We start from the raw sequence: 18,927 nt of genomic DNA on the forward strand, positions 1-18,927 counted from the left end.
CGAGCACAATATTCTTCATTCTTTTTTAAATTTTGAGGGGGTGAGGACATCACAGTCCACAGCATTATTCTAGATAACAAACAACTGGAAATCATTTCAAGTCAAAAAATCCTGGGAGGTACAAACATAATCCATGAATAGAGGATATTATCCTTCAAACGAAAGACAATGCATTAATGAGTGGATGGCACGGTGTATATAATAATCTAATTTTCTCAGTCTATTTCTAAACTTAATCATATTTCATTCAAGCAACAACTTGCATACTTTAACTTAACTTGAATTCCTCATTAGGACTAGGTATGATATATAATAAAAAGAAAAAAATTGCAAAATATAAACCAGAGAAAAGCCATCAACAATACCTATTCTGCTCACCAGAATTTAAACAATTGAAAATAGGCAGTGTCTTTCCCGGTTTTACTGTAGAGAGTAATGATTAATGAGTAATAAATCACCTGTACGTGCATTTCTGAACGTGTAAATGGTCATAGACAATTAGGAAGAGAACAAGTGCCAGTGATGATCTGCGGGTAAATTTTCCTTGATCTTCTCAAGCCGTTTGAGGATCTCCAAGAAGGAAGGTCTTTGATTCATATCAGCACTCCAACACTCAATGGTTAATCTAAGTAAAAGTGAGAAGGAATCTATTAGCAAAATAACTCAATTCTCATCATGCCAATGCTTTCAATTGAGTTGAAAGTCCTAAAAGGTTTTAGATGTGATGAAATCTTGGTTATTGCACAAAGAGGAATGAGACCAAAAACAGCAGGAAAATAAGTATTTGTCGCATGCATTCACTTTATCCAAAGCACTTTGGCAAGTACAGATAAATGAGTCAGTTAAGTTGACGTACTTCTGCCATTAACACTACTCTAGTCAGGAAGCATAATGGTCACATTTCCTTACACATGTTTTGACCAGCAAAAATGGGTTTCTCTTGCCCTATTGGTGCACAAAATAGGTACTGAAAACTAGATTGGTTATTGAACTAGTTAGGGTACTAATTCAAGAGTTAATGGTCAAAATTGCAGTTGAACCATGATCAAACCAATCATAAACCAAGCATTTTATTAAATTAGTCAAGGCACTAGTTTAACAATTTACTAGTTCAACTAAGTGGGTTGACCTGGATTTTCATATTATGACAGAATGAAAATGAGTGAAATCAAAGATGAAAAAGGTGATTTTAAAGTTAAAGAATGATCCTTATGCCCTTGTTTTAACATAATCAAAAATATACAAAACGCTGAATATAACGATTATATAGACATTTGCATTGCCAAAAAATGGAGAGGAACGGATTCCAAATAGGCATTAATAGACATATTTGAGATATGACTCACTGTCGCAATTCAGGGGTAAAACCCTTTGCACGAATAGTTGGTCTGTTTCCTTCTGCTACTTGTTTGGCTGCATCATAAGGTTCATAACTTGCAAAAGGTGGTTCCCCTTCAAGCATCTAGTCCAGGTAAAAGTAAATGAATCAGAAGTAGCTTCAAATTGTATCACTTTAAACATCTATCTCGTAAGGAAGAAATATTACCTCATACAGAATCATAGCAAAGGAGAACACATCAACCTTTTTATCATATCTCCGGTGTCTGAAAACTTCAGGAGCCATATAGCGGTCTGTTTTTACCCCAAGCAGAAGAATCAGAAGAAATTTTGAATACAAATTATTACTTTTATTTTGACATAACTTATAAAAATACTCACAGCTTCCAGTTTCACCGGTCATCTTATAAACATCATGAGAATTCTTGACCTTGATAAGCTTACTCAGACCAAAATCTCCAACTTTTAAATGGTCTGCACTAGAATTGACTAAAAGGACATTCCTGAAATTTTAGGAAATAGTTTCAACATGAAATATAAATATTTATACATTCCAGACATATATTTTTATTTTCTTGATAACAAAGTTTTGTCATTCTAGGAGACGGAGAGCTGAGAAGCGCAAAATGCATGTCAATTTCTTGTAAATATATGCCTTGAGCCTTGGTTGTGTGTGTATAATGTTGTCACCTTCATAAAAGTACTTATTTTCATAGATAGGATAGAGATAACCAACTTGCCTTGGCTTTAGGTCTCGATGAATTATAACATTTGGTTCATTGTGAAGATAGGCCATCCCTCTGCAAACAATATTCACAACATTGACATTAGCATAGTGATTAGATTAAGCAAAGCTGTATGATTGCAGTGGCTTCTATATTTTCTAATGCTTTTTTTTTTTCAGAAGAAAAAAGAATGCTCTATGTAACGTCCTCATATTAACAACAACAGCATCAAAATTAATGATGTTTCCTTTTATACACCTTGGGATTATAATATATATAGAATAAAATATTTAAGCAGTTATAATAAAATATTTTGAGGATCTTGTACTAATTCTTAGTGCATATAAAATTGAAAACAGAAAATACACACATACACAAACACGTTTAAGATTCTCTATTTATTTATGTACATATTTTCTGAAAATATACCGAGTGATCCATTCCCTGCCATGTTTAATTTTCAGAAAGTGTGTTCTATTTTTGCCTTCTGTATTTTCCATGTCGCTTTTGGTAGACCGTGCATGCATGCAAATGCCTCTACAATCCATTTATCCATTTATATATGCTCATCTCAGAAACTCTTGCACCCACTCTCACACACTGACATCACTCACCTGCACATCCCACCACTTCACACACACAAATATATACATAGTTATATTAAAAAATGTTTTTTTTTTCTCTAATACCTTATTTTCCTCTTATTTGTGATGGGAGATTACTACAAATACTAAACCAAGATATCTAATAAAAAAAATTAATCAACAAAATCCTCATAAAGAAATTATCACAAAAAGAGAATAAGATATTGAACAAAAACATTTTTGAATATAACTCACTAAGAATAATTCACTTTCTCTCTCCTGCTGCTTGACATCTCAATCTACCCTGTCTCCATCACTTTTTTCCTTTCTGTCTTACTTTCACAACATTCCCTATTTAAGATTCATGTACCTTCGATCTCTTCTTTCTATTTGCCTTCATACCATGCATCCATGTAAGACAACTCACTCACTTATCTCTGTAAACTTTTACACTATTTTCACATTTTTATTCTAGAATAATATCTCACTCCCTATCCTATTTCCTTGCATCACACTAATTTGATTCATCCTTTTTGTAACCAATTTAAATATTTCTTTTTCTCAGCTTTTATTATTAATGATTCTTCAAAAATTCCATAGCTTTCCCTCTTAATGTGAAATCAACTATGTCCATATCGTCCTATTATATGTCTACATATTTTTTCTATTTTTGGCTCTGCATGTACAAGTATTGTTAAAGGCAAAATGTGCACTCAAGGTGCGAGGCCTATAAAACACCTTAGGTGCAAGGTACTACAAAGGAGCATGCCCAAGTAAAGCAAGGCGCTACCTTGTGAAAATTCACAATGTATAGATAACAAATCATGAGATAAAATAATGAATGTGAATTTACTTAGCCTTCATATAGATGCTCTGAGAAATTGTATCATATGAAGAAAACAAAGATAAAAGTAGCAATCATGTAAATCATAAGCTATTACAAAACAATATAAATTGTTGTAATGATCAATCAAGTTCAGAAAGTGTTTTGAAAATATGAAAGAATAATATAAAAGCCCATCAAATATCAAACTAGATATCTGAATCAAATTCAGATGCACCTAGCTCAATACTTTCTTCTCCTTCATTTTTGACTTTATATCCTTCAATGTCTTCCTCTAACTCATCTGAATCAATATTAGCCTCAGGTTTCTCAATATTGGCAATTGATCTTGAGCCTTTTATTGTTTGTTTTTCTTTCGATTTAGATGAGCTAGCTCCTTTTCCTTTACTTTGGCTTCTAGTTTGTTTGCCAGGTTCCACAACACCTGCTACTGTTGCTACAACACCCCCATGCTAAGTCTTCATTGTTATCATTGCCAAAAACATGTTCATTTGTTGCATCATCATTGACATCCATTATATCAAGTAGCCATTCATTGCTTTCATCAACGTTTACTAAGGAAATAGGGTCTATATCTTGGCTATCACACATTGATAAACATGGATGAAAGTAGTGAATGGCTACTTGGTAAAATGAATGTCAATGAGGATGGAATAGATAGACATGTTTTTGACAATGTTAACAATGAAGACTTAAACATGAGGGGTCGTAGCAACAACATTACATGTTAATGAATATTGTAAACAAACTAGAAGTCTAACTAAATGAAAAGGAGCTAGCTCATCTAAATCCAAAGCAAAACAAACAACACAAAGCTCAATACCAATTGCCAATATTGAGGAACTTATAGCTAATTTTGATTCAAATGAATTTGAGGAAGATGTTGAAGGATATAAATCCAACAATGAAGGAGATGAAAGTCTTGGCTTAGTATATATAAATTTAATTCAAATATCCAGTTTGATATTTGATAGGCTTTTGTGTTGTTCTTTGATGTTTTCAAAACAATTCCTGAAGTTCATTGATCATTAGAGCAATTTATATTGTTTTTTACCAGCTTAAGATTTAGATAATTGCTACTTTTAAATATGTTTTCTTCATATAACACAATTTTTCAAAATATTTATATGAAGGTTAAGCAAATTTACATTTATCACCTTATCTATATTTGTTGTCTATACATAATGCATTTTTACATGATAGCACCTTACTTCACTCAAGCGTGCCCTTCTAGCACCTTACACCTAAGACGTTTTATAGGCCTTCTGACTTGAGTGTGCCTTTTGCCTTTGACAACAATAAGCAGGCCTGAAAGCAACAAGATAATACATCAGATAGCTATCTTTTCACACATTTAAAAGTTCCTTAGAAGCCTGGGAATCAGTTTTCTGTCATCTTTATTTTTATGAACAATGGCTTGTGCAGCCTGCCCTTTTTGGCCATCCATTGTAAAGGCTTTGCCAGAATAGAAGAGTGTGAAGTCTTTTGGAAATGTAGCTTCTTTGCACTGCTTTGGTCCTATTGCTGGAGGCATAATACCAGATTTCTTCACCAGAGATTTCTCCCTATGCATATTATAAGGGAAAATTGTTTTCTTGGCCCCTATTTGGGTGAGTGCAGTTTTCTAAGGGAGCAGTGTGTTTCATTTCCTTTGCTCTATTTTTGGGAGGACTTCTTATACTCCTTCCATGCAAGTCATTTCTTTTCACAAATTTATGGGGAAGACAAAAGGAAAAAGAAAAGAAAAGAAAAGAGAAGGGGGAAGAGAGAAGGAAGGAAAGGCATATACCTGGCCATATCCAAAGCAAAGTTGACAGCTGTTGAAGGACTGAGTGTGCCTTTTTCCTTGAGATATTGATGAAGATCACCCTGCATATGACACAATAATTTGAAGAGCTCCCTTTCCAAGCATAAGTTCAATGCACAGACTACAGAAGCTGGATGGACAATGTGCTAAACTGAAAGTAGATGCATGCATTCACATACCCCTCTTAGATACTCAGTGATTAACAAAAGGGGCTTCTTTTCGGTTACAGCTCCAAGAAACTGGACTATATTAGGGTGTCGAACCTTCACTAGCAAATTAACCTCATGCCTGAAGTCCTGGCTGCATTAAAAGTTAGCCGCACAAAAAGAGAGGTTGAGTGATTGCCCATTTGACTTCGCAGAAAAATCCAGAACAGAGGTGAACAGTTTATTACTGCAAAAGTATCAGCTTAATAACAGTGTGTCTCTATCTCCCCCATGGCACAATGGATTAAGAATTTATTATTCTTCCTTAAGAGAGAGTAGGTTAAAAGAGGAATAAGCACAATCAGCAAAAGCAGATCAGCTAGTTCTTTGAATGGATCTTCATAGACTTAAAAAAGAAAGAAGAATTAATCTTACATCACCAATCTATCATCTGAGAGAGATGGAAGAATACGTTTGACAGCAACAGGCGTTCCACGCCAATGTGCTTTCAAAATTTCACCAAAAGATCCCTGCAGAAAACGTACAGAACAAACAACGCCATATTTCATAGGCAAATGTTCATCAAAAGCTTAAATGTAAAATGCAAGTGGAAAGATAAAGCTAGAAAGGCACAAATAAAAGAGCAAGAACAACAAGCACTAAAAAAAAAAGAAGAAAACACAATGGCTTTGTTTCTTTTATAAATCATAAAAAACCTTCAAGACTAAATTGCAGCCCTTCAATGACCACAACAAAATGGACAAAAATAGGAAGACAACAAAAATTGAAGTTAGTTCAAATGGCCCGATTTATAGCAGAAAGCCAAGTATGCCTACAAAGGCTATAGCGCGCAACTTCAGATCCAAAAGCATAACAGGGTTAATACCTGACAGCAATATACATAAAGAAACTTTTGCCAAAATGTGTGTGTGTGTGTGTGTGTGTGTGTGTGTGTACGTATGTTAGGAAAACCCAAACTTTGATGCAATCAAACTGTTTCCAGCTTGGTCGCCATACACAGTTTAACGTCAGACACAGAAAATGTAAAAGATACCTTTCCAATGCGAACTGAATTTGTGAAGTCCAGCTCAGAAGGGTCTATTTCCCAATCACACTTGTTAGGCAGTGGAGGAGCAACAGGCTTTGGTTCAAAATGGCTTCCAGTTTGACCCTGTATGATCAATGATTAGAAATAAAGAGCTACAAAAAATAATAAAAACAACTAATCAATCAATAACAGAAGGCTCAGTGTTAGGTTACTAAGATTCATAAAGAACAAGCTACTAAGTAAACGGTAGAAATTAAAAGTAACACAATATTAACAAATTAATTAGCAAACTGCAATTTATCGCCCATCTTAACCTAATGCACACATAAAAGAGGAGAGAAAAGGAAAAATATTGAAGACAGGCTATCAAAGCCATACACAAGTATCGTATCCCACAACTTCAACCTGGTTGTAACAAAACATCCATATGTTGCATAAACTTAAAGATTGGAATCAAAGTATAGAATGTACTATATGGTTTGAAAAGCTACCAATTAATTTTCCCCAAAAAAGAAAAAGTGTGGGGGATACGTTAAAGATAAAATCTAAAATACACAGATAAAAGAACAGAGATTTTGGTTAAAAAAAAAAAAGAGAAAAGAAAAAAAGTTATCCTAAGTAACACTGAAAAGTATTGACAAGCAAAGCAGGAGCACAAAAAAAAGAAAAAAGAAAAAGAAAGGTTCCAAGGTCCTTTTTTAAGAGAAACGAGAACTTACAAAAGACAAGCCTCCATGAGATTTTAAAAGCTCCACCATGTCAAGCTTTTGAGCGCCTTCTGCATCAGCTAGAGGCTGTTTTTTTTTTGGTTAGGAGGGGATCAAACTTTCAGACATTGATAGAGCTCAGAAATCTTAATTACCAAAAAAACAAAATGTAGTTCTGTGTCATAATTAGAAAGAAAGGCAATACAGTGTTTCTCCAGCGATCCTGCGCGTTTACATCGGCACCATATTCAAGCAAGCACTTAGCAACTTCGACCCAACCATGGAGAGAAACCACGTGAAGCGGCGTGCGATTGTCATAATCTCTGGCGTTCACCAGCGACCGATCCTCCTCGAGAAGCCTGCGGACAGAAGCGGCGTCGTTTTGATGGGCATGCCACAAGATCAAAGAGGTGCGATTCACCCTGGCCTTATCCTTCTGCTTGTCCTTGTCTAGCCCCGATGCACAGCCGCCAGACGACTCGGCGCCGGAGGTGGAGTTATCGGAACTCATGGCGCGGACTGAGGGATCTGATGGATCCAGTGGCCGCAATTGTGGGAGAGAACCAAAACAATGAGTAAGAATTGAGTGGGAGAAAGAGAAACGCTAGTTATTTCGGTTAAGTTGTTGGATTTTGTGGCTACTTTTTTGGGGATAAAGAATCGGATTGACTTTGATTACCGTAGCGATCAAAAGGTCGGGGGAGAGGAATAGTTGGGGAGCCTAGGCTTCGTAGGTTCCAAGACGTCATCTGTGAAACTGAATGTGTCGGCTGTAGTACTTTTAACTCGTTAACAGGAATAGCTATTGGGAAAATCTCATTCAAACATTTATGGTTTGATTTGAAAATAATTTTAAATATAAAAATTATAATATACTTATTTATTTTTTAAACTTATCCACTAACCAACTAATAGTTTTTATTAATTGAACGTGAATAAATATTTATTAATTAATAAATAATTATTTATTAAAATATAATCCTTCCTACAACATGATTTTTTTAAATTTTTAAATTTATTAATTAGTGAAGATTTCTTATTAAATGTAAATATAAATAAATATTTATTAATTAGCGAGTGACTACTTATTGAAACATTATCTATATTTATCTATTCTCATAATTAAGTTCTTCTATATTATTAAATTTGTCAGTTAGTAAATAATTTTTTATTAAATATGAACTATTTCCCCAGTCTCTACATATAAGATATTTTTAATTGAATCACGCAAACTTATAAAAATTTGTTATCTACCTAAAAGCATAGTAACATTTCAATTTTGCACTTAGTTACTATAAATAAAAAATGAATCTCTTTTTTCAAAGTAAATTAATGAAAATACTTTTTCTCTTTTCAATTTAATAAGGGTATAATGGTCAATTCATTTAAAAAATATGCTAATAACCTCTTATATTTAGGAACAAAAAAGAATCCAAAAGACTTCTTATGTATAGAGAAAGAGGGAGTAGTAATGTACCCGTGCAATGTACAAATCATGTATAACAGTATTTTTTAAATAGGTACTAATTCTATAGGAGAATTTTTTTCGAAAGAATAACTTATAATATACATTCTCCATATTATCTTATATATAATAGGCTGTATAATTATTGTCATTAATATTAAATATACATATTAGAGTATAGAAAGTTATAAAACTAAAAGCATATTGTGTAAACGGGTATAATGAAAAGTAGATTAACAAAAAATCACAATTATTTAGATCAAATTATTGAAGTCATTCCTATAAATAACATTAGAAGTTTTATCCATGGAGCGGCTATCTTTATTAAGAACCAATATTTTTAACATTTCCTACTTCAAACACAAGAAACAGCAACATATTATTGATTGTGAGTGAAAATAAGACAGAGCAGTTACCAATCAACATGACATTGGCTTTGGTGCTAGCTCTTATTAATGGTCATTTCAAAGACCAACATAATGAGGTATTGCCTCCTTTTCATAGTAAATGACAATATAAAATCAGATAGACACATAGCAATATGCAGTATACATGCTCTTGTCCCTACATTTGATCCAGATGTTACTTGGATCTCAATAATATGTTTTTCAATTTGTGTAATTACAAGATTGTACTATTGCTCAATTCTATAAATTTATCAATGTTCCACATTAAAATAATTAGGGCACCTACTTTGGCCTTATTTCATGATTCAAGTGGTGTTGTATTGCAATTGAATTTATAAAATCTTTAGAGTACAGATGAAGCAAGCTCTAATGTTGAAGTAGGCTCTTTAGACTTTCTTGGAGTTTTGATCCTCTTAGATGATTAAGAAGGTGATACTTCCTTCACTAATTAGAGCCTTTGTGAATTTCCTCTTCCTTGTTACCTCCTCATTGGCTCTCGTTCCAGTATCCTTGGTTCTTGCCATTTTAGAGATTTTTGAGAGAAGAGATAGGTTTAAGTTGAAGATTGAGAAGAAAGTAGATGAGGTGAGGAACAAAAAGAAGATTAGAAGAAGCATGTAAAGAAATTCAAATGCCACAATAGCTAAAGAAGATTCAGGGAGGTAGTTAAGAATGAGAGAAAGTATAACGGCTAGAAAAATGAATGTTGGTTTACGTGTGAAAATGAAGGGTTGATAGGGAAGATATATATAGGTATTGCAGGATCACGCATGAGGCAAAAATTGTTTCACGCGTGATTCAGCACCTATTTCAGACTAAGTGCTATTTCTCGCTTGTGATATGATGGTTTCATGCATGATTTAGCACTATAGTTAACATTCAAATTTTACACATTCAATATAGGTAAAATCATGTGTGGTCACAAGTAGTCTTCACATGTGAAATGATCAAGTCAGAATACAATTCTCTCGAGAAGACATTTCACGTAAGTAAGACTTTCTTCTTTACGTGTGATTTAGCACAATTCAAGGAGGATGAAACATTGTGTGATATTTCATACAAGCAAAATTATCTTCTTCACATGTGATTTAGCACAATTCAATAAAGATAGCATCCTGAGTGCTATTTCAAGCAAGTGACTAAGCATATTTCACACATGAAAATGCAGCTATATAGAAAATATCATAGAATAAAGCATTTTCACGCAAGATATGGCATGTAAACTGGTAAGAAATGTCCTAAAATAATAATAACTATTCTCTAAAGCAAAATATACTTGACCTTCTAACCTCTTTCTTTAAAATTCAACTTGATCCATTCTAAAGAAGCTAAGATTCACAGATTAAGCCTTGCAAAAATAACTTAAAACAACTCCAAAGTTTAAGTTAGTAAAAGATTCAAAATGTAATACAATTGAGTTTAAGAATCTTACAACTCATTGGGATTTACCACTCCCAATTCCCTTCTAATGAATGTGAACTCTCTTCAGCTAGAAGTTTGGTGAAAATATCTACTAATTGCTCGGTAGTGGGAATAAACTCTAGTATGATATCCCTCTTTTACACATGATGTCTTACAAAATGATGTCTTATATCAATGTGCTTGGTTCTTGAGTATTGGATAGGATTCTTGGCCAAGTTTATGGTTCTGGTGTTATCACATCTAATTAGAATCTCCTTGAGATGAACTCCTAAATCTTCTAATTGCTATTTTAACAATAGAATTTGTGCACAACAGCTTCCAACAACCAAGTATTGAGCTTTATAAGATGATAAGGACATGTTATTTTACTTCTTGTGAACCATGACATTAATGAGCCACCAAAGAACTTATAAGTTCTACTTGTGCTCTTTTAATCTGTCTTACATTTTTCATGATCAACATCTGAATAAGTGATCAATTTAGGCTTTTCTCCTTTTAAAAACTAAAGTGCCAGTTGTAGAGTCCCATTAAATACTTGAAGATTCTTTTCACAACCTTTAAATGAGATTCTCTTAGATAAGCTAGAAATCTTGCACACATATAGACACTAAACATGATATCAAGTCCGCTTGCAGTTAAATGAATAGTGATCTAATCATTTGCTTGAATTTAGTTTGATCTTCCTTCTTTCCATTTTCATCCTTATCTATCTTGATTGAACATAAGTAAGTTGCTTAGATTTGAATTTTCAAATCCAAACTTCTTCAATAGTTCATAAGTGTACTTGGTTTGGCTTGTGAAGATCCCATCCCTTATTTGCTTGATTTGCAATCCAAGAAAGAAGTTTAGCTCTCCCATCATAGATATCTCAAATTCACCTTACAAAATCTTAGCAAATTTCTCACAAAAGACCTCATTAGTAGCTCCAAAAATAATATCATCAATATAAATTTGAACTATAAAAATTTACTACTTTTAGTTTGATAGAATAAAGTTTTATCCATCATTCCTCTTTTGAAGTTATTATTTAGCGGAAAGTACTTAGCCTGTCACATCAAGCTCTTGGCGCTTGCTTTAGTTCATACTATGCTTTCTTCAATTTATAGGCATGATTTGGCATTGGTGGATCTTCAAATCCTAAAGGTTGTTTTACTTAAACTTCTTCATTGATTAATCCATTCAAGAAAGCACTTTTGACATCCATTTGATGAAGTTTAAAATCTTTAATGCATGCAAAAGCAAGTAGAAGTCTAATAGCCTCAAATCTAGTAACATGAGCACATGTTTCATCATAATCAATACCTTCTTCTTGATTATAATCTTTAGCTACTAGCTTGGCTTCATTTCTTTCCACAATACCAATTTTATCAAGTTTGTTTCTATAACATCTTAAATTTCTAATCTTGTGTTAATGACTAATTACAAAATGAATTAGTAACTTAATGTGAGATTAGTATTTTAGGTAGTGAAGTATTATATTGACTCCTTGGGATGTTATATGAGGTCTCGTGGTAGAGCATGTGAGTACAGTGAAGATCTCCCTTACTGTGCCACGCGCCACTTTGCATGGTGTAGAAATCAAGTAAAAATGGACATGTCTGCTTATGGAAAATAGAAGAAGAAGCAGAGAAAAGAGAGTCAGACCTGAGGAAGAGAAGGACATCTATTAGGGCAAGTGAAATCAGGAGCAAGGATGACACTTCTGACTTATTACTTTTTGGGTTAGTCTCGTAATGCCTTAACCTCTGATTCTTAGCTTTAACTAGTGAAAAATTGAATTTGAAAGTTTTAAAGAGTTGATTTCTTACCCTATAATATTAGAAAGGTCCTCTAGGACTAAACTAATACTTTGCAACTAGTTTAAGTTGGAACAATAAAGTTTTGAAGCTATAAGCTTAATTTGACCTAAGTTAGAGAGACAATAGTGAGAGAGAACTTGATTTTAAGGAAGATAATGGTTGTAGTGAGTGATAATTAAGCATGATATGAGTGGGTAAATGTGAATTGTGGAAGCGGTAATGATTAGGTGTTAAATTACTGTATTTGACACTTTTAGCTATGCAAAATGGGGAAGGAGAAGGGGGAGAGAATATAGAAAAGAGAGAAAGGGATCAATAAAGAGAATAAAGAAAAGAGAAAACTCAGAGAAGAGATAAGATAATATTAATTTTTATTCAATCAAATGTGTGTTTACAAAACAAATGAACTAAGATGCTATTTATAAGCCTCAAATTAACCCTTGAATCAAATGTAAGAAATTCTTAAAATCTTAAAATTAAATGTAAAGATAATAATAATTTAAATATTATGATAATTAAAAAAAATTTCCTAATTAATAAAATATCCTAATAAAAATATTTGATCTTCCAATCTTCTCAAATATTTAATGTCTTCAATTACTTTCTTTTCTTTTTCTTCCCATCATTTAGTCTATAGAGTAATTGACTTTGGGTGCCTAAATTGTGTAAATTCTTGTGTGCGACGAGTTAAATAACTAAAGAAGCTCGAATAGGGTTGTGAAACACGGGTAACCCTTTCTATTGAACAGAAGGGTTAATGCAACCATATAGTTTATTATATTTATTGACTGTTATAATTGTGTAAAGTAATTATGAAATGGTAAATTTGTTATTTTACGCGTTTTATGTATGATTTGACACTATAAACAATTTTAGCATGAAAATTGATTTGTGAAATGAGATTTGAAAGATTATTGGTTTTGATTGATATATATATATATATATATATATATATGTTATGTATAAAAGCATATGATTTGAAAATTGTGTAAAAAGGCATGATCATAAAGGGTGAGAGTTCACCCAAGATATGTGGAGATGTGAGTGAAAAATTCATACGGTCGGGTTGGCACCATGGGACATCTGGTGCAGTATATTATGAGTTAGTACCTTGGATAATCTGGTACAACATACTATGGGACTATTATCATGAGACATTCGAGCAGTCTGGCAACTCCTAGTACTTGTTAGAGTACGGTTAAGAATCAACAACGCCTCTATCACAAATGTGTGAAATGAGGGAAACCACAGTCTGTAGGTGGGTTAGATTACCTTTGGTCAGCTATTTCTACCGCCAACAGTGTGCTCGGTTCAATAAGTGATTGATCCAATAGAGCCTATGGTTTTATGTCGGGGAGCTTTAGAGTATCAGTGGATAGATGATCATGCTAAGGTGTAAAAGTATGTAAAAGTGATTTATATGTGAAAGTGATGATTTAAGCTATGTTATGATACATATATATGCTATACTTTGGTTTTATTACTCTAACATAGTTACTTATGTTAATGTACATGAATAAACTATACTGGTTATTAAGATTTTGATCTCAACCATGGTTATCTATAATTTTTAGGTTCCCGTGGTGGTGGTGCAAAGGGAAAAAATATTGACTGAGTTGATATTTCAATAAAGCCTTTAAAAATTTGGTGCAATGAATTTGTAGATTATTAGTTGTGAACTTGTGTATAAGTTGCCATAGGATTCAGTACATTTGCATAAAGTTGTGTTTATGGTATGTTTGGTAATTTTGATTCCCTAGCCCCTGTGTATATATGTAAATGATGAAATGATAGAGTGGGTTAGTGGGTGAATGTGAATATATGTGGACACAAGGTATACTAGCTGTGTAAGTGGAAATTTAGCCTCAGTTGTAAGTTAAGTGAAAATGTGAATTTTTCCCAAATGTGTGATATGAGCAATTTACAAGCTAATTATGTGTATATGTATTATATTGTCTATATAATTGGTCAATAAGGTGCATATTGTCCATTTGGATGTGGTCAATACCCTAAAAGCAGCTAATGACATACAGTTTGAATTAGTGATGCTCAAGTAGCAAATTTTCATATAAAATGGTCAAAATACACTTAGGTGTACAACTTGAAAGAAATATTGGATTGAAACAAAACCAGTGTCATTAGTTAGATTATGAAACAAGTTTCGTGTGGGTGCTTGAAGCATCCCGATTGGATATTAGATTTGAAAATGGCGGACCTCCGAACTTCACACCAAAAACTGCTAAATGATAGCAGAATCAGGTGTGTGTGCCACGATGCATGTATCCATATGCCATGGCATATGGTATAGAGCAAGGCAGCTGTGATCTCTGTGCCACATGTTGTGGCGCATGTAGCGTGAGCCATGGTGCACGGCCCCTATTTTGACCTAATATTATTATAATGCACATGTTTTTCTTATGAAATTGGAGATGCTACCTCTGTGTATTAGTCTAAATAATATAAATGGTTTCTATAAAGAAATTTTCAAAGATCTTGTATTGGGATCCTAATGTTTTCAAGTTAATTATTTTGATTAGTAGTTATATAGAGGATAGTATGGTAATGTTAGTGAAGGTATTATAGTTTCTAAAGGCCCATTTCATCCCAACTACAAGATGATTACTTGGTCTAAGCACTAAGTCCCAAACTTAACTTCTCTCAAACTGATTTAACTCTTCTTGCATTACTATGAGCCAATATTCATCAGATAAAGCTTCTTTGATGTCAGAAGGTTCAATATTAGAAAGAAATGCACTAAAATGGCATACTTTTCTAAGTGAACCTCTTATTCTAATTTTATCACCAACTTCTCCAATGACTTGATCAATATGATGTGACTTACTATATCTCCAACCTTTTGGAAGATCATTTGTCTGTCCATTTTGATCATTAGTCATGGTACTATTATTGGTTTGATTTTCCTCCTTTTCTTTCAGTAAGAGATCATCAAGAGGAAGATACATAGTTTCTTCTTCCTTGTTCTCATCTGATAAAGATTTATCAAATCTAACATAAATTGAATCTTCAACAGATAAGGTTCTTTTGTTAAAGACTTTAAATGCTTTGTTTCTATTAAAATAACTAAGAAATACAACTTCATCACTTTTAAAATCAAACTTGTCTAGATTATCCTTACCCTTATTGAGTACAAAATGCTTACAACCAAATACATACAGATGAGAGATGTTAGGCTTTCTTCCCTTGTAGAGCTCATATGGAGTTTTGTTCAGAATGGGTCGAATATGTGCTCTATTTATGATGTAGCATGCTGTGCTCATGACATCTGCCCAAAAATACTTAAGGAGTTTCTTCTCATTTAGCATGGTCCTTGCTATTTCCTCTAAAATTCTATTCTTTCTCTCTATAACTCCATTTATTGAGGTATTCTAGAAGCTGAGAATTCATGACTAATTCCCTATTCTTCATAAAACTCAATCAAGTTAAAATTGTCAAATTCTCCACTATGGTCACTTCTTATCTTCATAATTTTCAAACCCTTTTCATTTGTACTTTAGCTATAAATACCACAAAATAATCAAAAGGTTGATCCTTATGAGATATGAAGATAGTTCATGTGAACTTAAAATAATCATCAACTATAATAAAGGTGTAAAGATTACCCCTTAGGCTTTTTATCCTTAAAGGATCGATTAGATCCATATGAAGCAACTCAAAAGGCCTTGATATAGATACTACATTTTTGCTTTGAAATGTAGTCTTGACTTGTTTGCCCTACATACAAGTATCATATAGCTTGTCAGCTTTGAATTTTATCTTTGGCAGCCTAATGATAAGTTTTTTCTTTACAAGCTTGTCTAATTGCTTCATATTGACATAAGCTAATCACTTATGCCACAACCAGCTTTCATCTTTCACAGAGATGAGGCATTTTATATTCAGATTAATCATTACAAAGATTGATTGAGCATACATTATGAACTCTCTTCCCTTCTAGGATGTTTTTCTTGTTTGTTCATCTCTCACAATACAATGCAAGGCATTAAATATAACCTCATAACCCTTATCACATAATTGACTTATGCTCAAGAGGTTATATCCTAAATCATCAACTAAGTAAACATTATCAATATATGGAGAGTTAGATGAATTCTTATCAACCTTACCTATACTAAGAATTTTTACCAACGATCTTTGGTTTTTATCATATATAAGAACATGGAGCTATTACCAGTCATGTTCTAGAAGCAAATGACTTGCTCCTTCTAAGTATAAGTCTTTCCTAGTGCAGCAAGCTCATTCATCATGTGTGTGTATATGACTTGCATATCTTTAATACTTTCTCCAGGCTTCATCTTGAATAGCTTGTATTGCTGAGTCAATGTACTCATTTTGTTCTCATTGACTCCTTCAGTACTATCATAAGCAATCTCTAGAGCATCCCACATCTCCTTTTTTGTTTCTAAATAGCTCACATGGAAGTACTCTTATTGACTCAAGGCCTTTGCAATAATTAACTTCGCCTTGGAGTTTAACAATATAAGCTTTTCTTCCTTTTCTATGAATTCACTCTTTATTTTCTTATAAATTATCCTTCTACAGTTTTATATGAAATGTAAGGACCATTCTCAATAATCTCTTATAGATCAAGGCCTAAGGCCTTAGAAAATAATCTCATCTTACTTTTGTATAGCTTTCACCATTGAATCCTGGAGGCCTATTAATCTTAGCACCTTCTGGGAGAACATTGGCACCAAAACTAGCTATAGGATCCTATTTAATTATTAAGTCTTTAATTAAGAGTTCAAGCTTTGATACCAAATGTTAGGATAGGCTGGCACCTAAGAGGGAGTGAATTGGATAACACTTAAAAACTTTTAAAAACTTAAAAGAGCGAAAAACTTAAGTATGAAGAAAAAAGATGAGACATATAAGATTTATACTGGTTCAGCCTCAAACTTAGCCTACGTCCAGTCTTTAAGATTACACCTGAGATTTTCAACTAAATTCACAAGCTTTAATAGGTATTTGCCACCACAATACAACTTTTATGACTTAACTTATCTTGAATCACTCAACAAACCTTGCTATAACCCAGCAAGTTATTACAAACACTTGAAAAATACCTTTTCAAGATTTATGAGTAATGAAATAAACTTTCACAGAAAACTCTCTTAAAAAGTAGATGAAATTACAATTAAAAGTTAATAAACATACTCCTCTCTCACTCAATTCTATCCAACATAGAGGTGATTTATACTTCCTTCCATACAACGTCTCATATGGTGCCATTTGAATATCAAAGTAGTAACTATTATTATAAGCAAACTCAAAAGGGAGATAGCTGTCCTAGCTAACCTTCAACTCCAGAGCACAAGCTCTCAACATATCCTCTAGGATCTGTATAGTTCACTCCGTCTGTCCATCCGTCTATGAATGATACGTTGTATTGAATCTGAACTCAGTACCCATAGCTTGCTACAAAGCTCCTCGGAACTTGGATGTAAACCTTAAATCTCTATCAGAAATTACACTTTTTGGCACACCATATAGGCTCACAACTTCTTGGATATAGAACTCTACCAACTTTTTCCAAAGAATCACCAATCTAAATAGCAAGAAAATAAGTTGATTTCATGAGTCTATCAACTATTACCTAAATGGCATCGTGCCCTGACTGTGTTCTTGATAATCCTAATAAGAAATCCATGGATATTCTATCCTACTTCTACTTAGGGATGTCTAATATTCTATCCCACTTCCACTTAAGGATGTCCAATGGTTGCAACATCCCTGCTGGTCTTTGTTGCTCTATCTTAACCTTCTGATAGGTTAAACACCGAGTTACAAAGTCTGTAATATCTCTCTTCATACTAGGCCACCACCAATACTACCTCATATCCTGGTACATCTTTGTAGCTCCTGGATGACTTATGTATTTGCTACAATGGGCTTTAGTCAAAATAACTTCATTCAAATTTGCATTATCAGGAACATAGATCCTGTCCCAGTAGATAATAAAGCCATCACCATTGAAACTAAAATCAATGGCATGATTCACTTCAATTTCTTCTCTGATCCCCAGAAGATATTCATCCTCTAGTTGTGTCATTCTCAATTCCTTCCAGAATTCATTATTGACCTTTATGGAATAAGCACTAACTAATGCCTTCAATGTTGTATCCTGTTACAACTCAATAAAGGGTTCTATTAATTTATGCTCTTTTACTATAAAACTTGCCACATGCAAAGTCTTCTGACCCATTAGAAATAATATTAGCTTTACTCAAATATTATTTTAATTTAAAATTATAATCCTTAAGAAGCTCCATCTATTTCCTCTGCCTCATATTCAACTCCTTCTAATCTACCACGTATTTCAGACTCTTATAGTGATAAACACCTTAAACACCACACCATACAAATAATGGCTCCAAATCTTCACACTGCTACAAGTTCTAAGTCATGAGTAGGGTAATTTTCTTCATGTGGCCTCAACTGTTGAGAAGCATACTCTACCACTCGACTGTCTTACATCAAGACACAACCAAGGCCTCTTAATGATGCATCCATGTATACCTCATAAGGTAATATCAGATTAGGGATAATTAATACTGGTGTTGTGGTTAACGTCTCTTTTAGCTGCTGACATGCCACTTCACACTAGACATCCTAAA

The 18,927-nt window shown here is 33.3% G+C and overlaps 1 protein-coding gene across 1 annotated transcript; it reads right to left on the reverse strand.

Moving 5' to 3' along the window:
* Positions 1 to 134: 134 nt before the first annotated feature.
* LOC129322922 (serine/threonine-protein kinase VIK) lies at positions 135 to 7,973 on the reverse strand. Its single transcript, XM_054969387.1, has 11 exons — positions 7,405 to 7,973; positions 7,212 to 7,286; positions 6,499 to 6,615; positions 5,880 to 5,974; positions 5,478 to 5,598; positions 5,281 to 5,360; positions 2,079 to 2,138; positions 1,720 to 1,841; positions 1,547 to 1,632; positions 1,347 to 1,462; positions 135 to 625 (listed from the first exon to the last, which is right to left on the reverse strand). Exons 1-11 carry the CDS (start codon positions 7,708 to 7,710, stop codon positions 499 to 501), a joined length of 1,305 nt encoding a protein of 434 aa, XP_054825362.1. The 5' UTR covers positions 7,711 to 7,973; the 3' UTR covers positions 135 to 498.
* Positions 7,974 to 18,927: the final 10,954 nt, after the last annotated feature.

The sequence above is a fragment of the Prosopis cineraria genome, unplaced genomic scaffold, assembly GCF_029017545.1.
Source record: "Prosopis cineraria cultivar Desert tree isolate PC_DT_omini unplaced genomic scaffold, ASM2901754v1 PC10, whole genome shotgun sequence".
NCBI lineage: Eukaryota > Viridiplantae > Streptophyta > Magnoliopsida > Fabales > Fabaceae > Prosopis > Prosopis cineraria.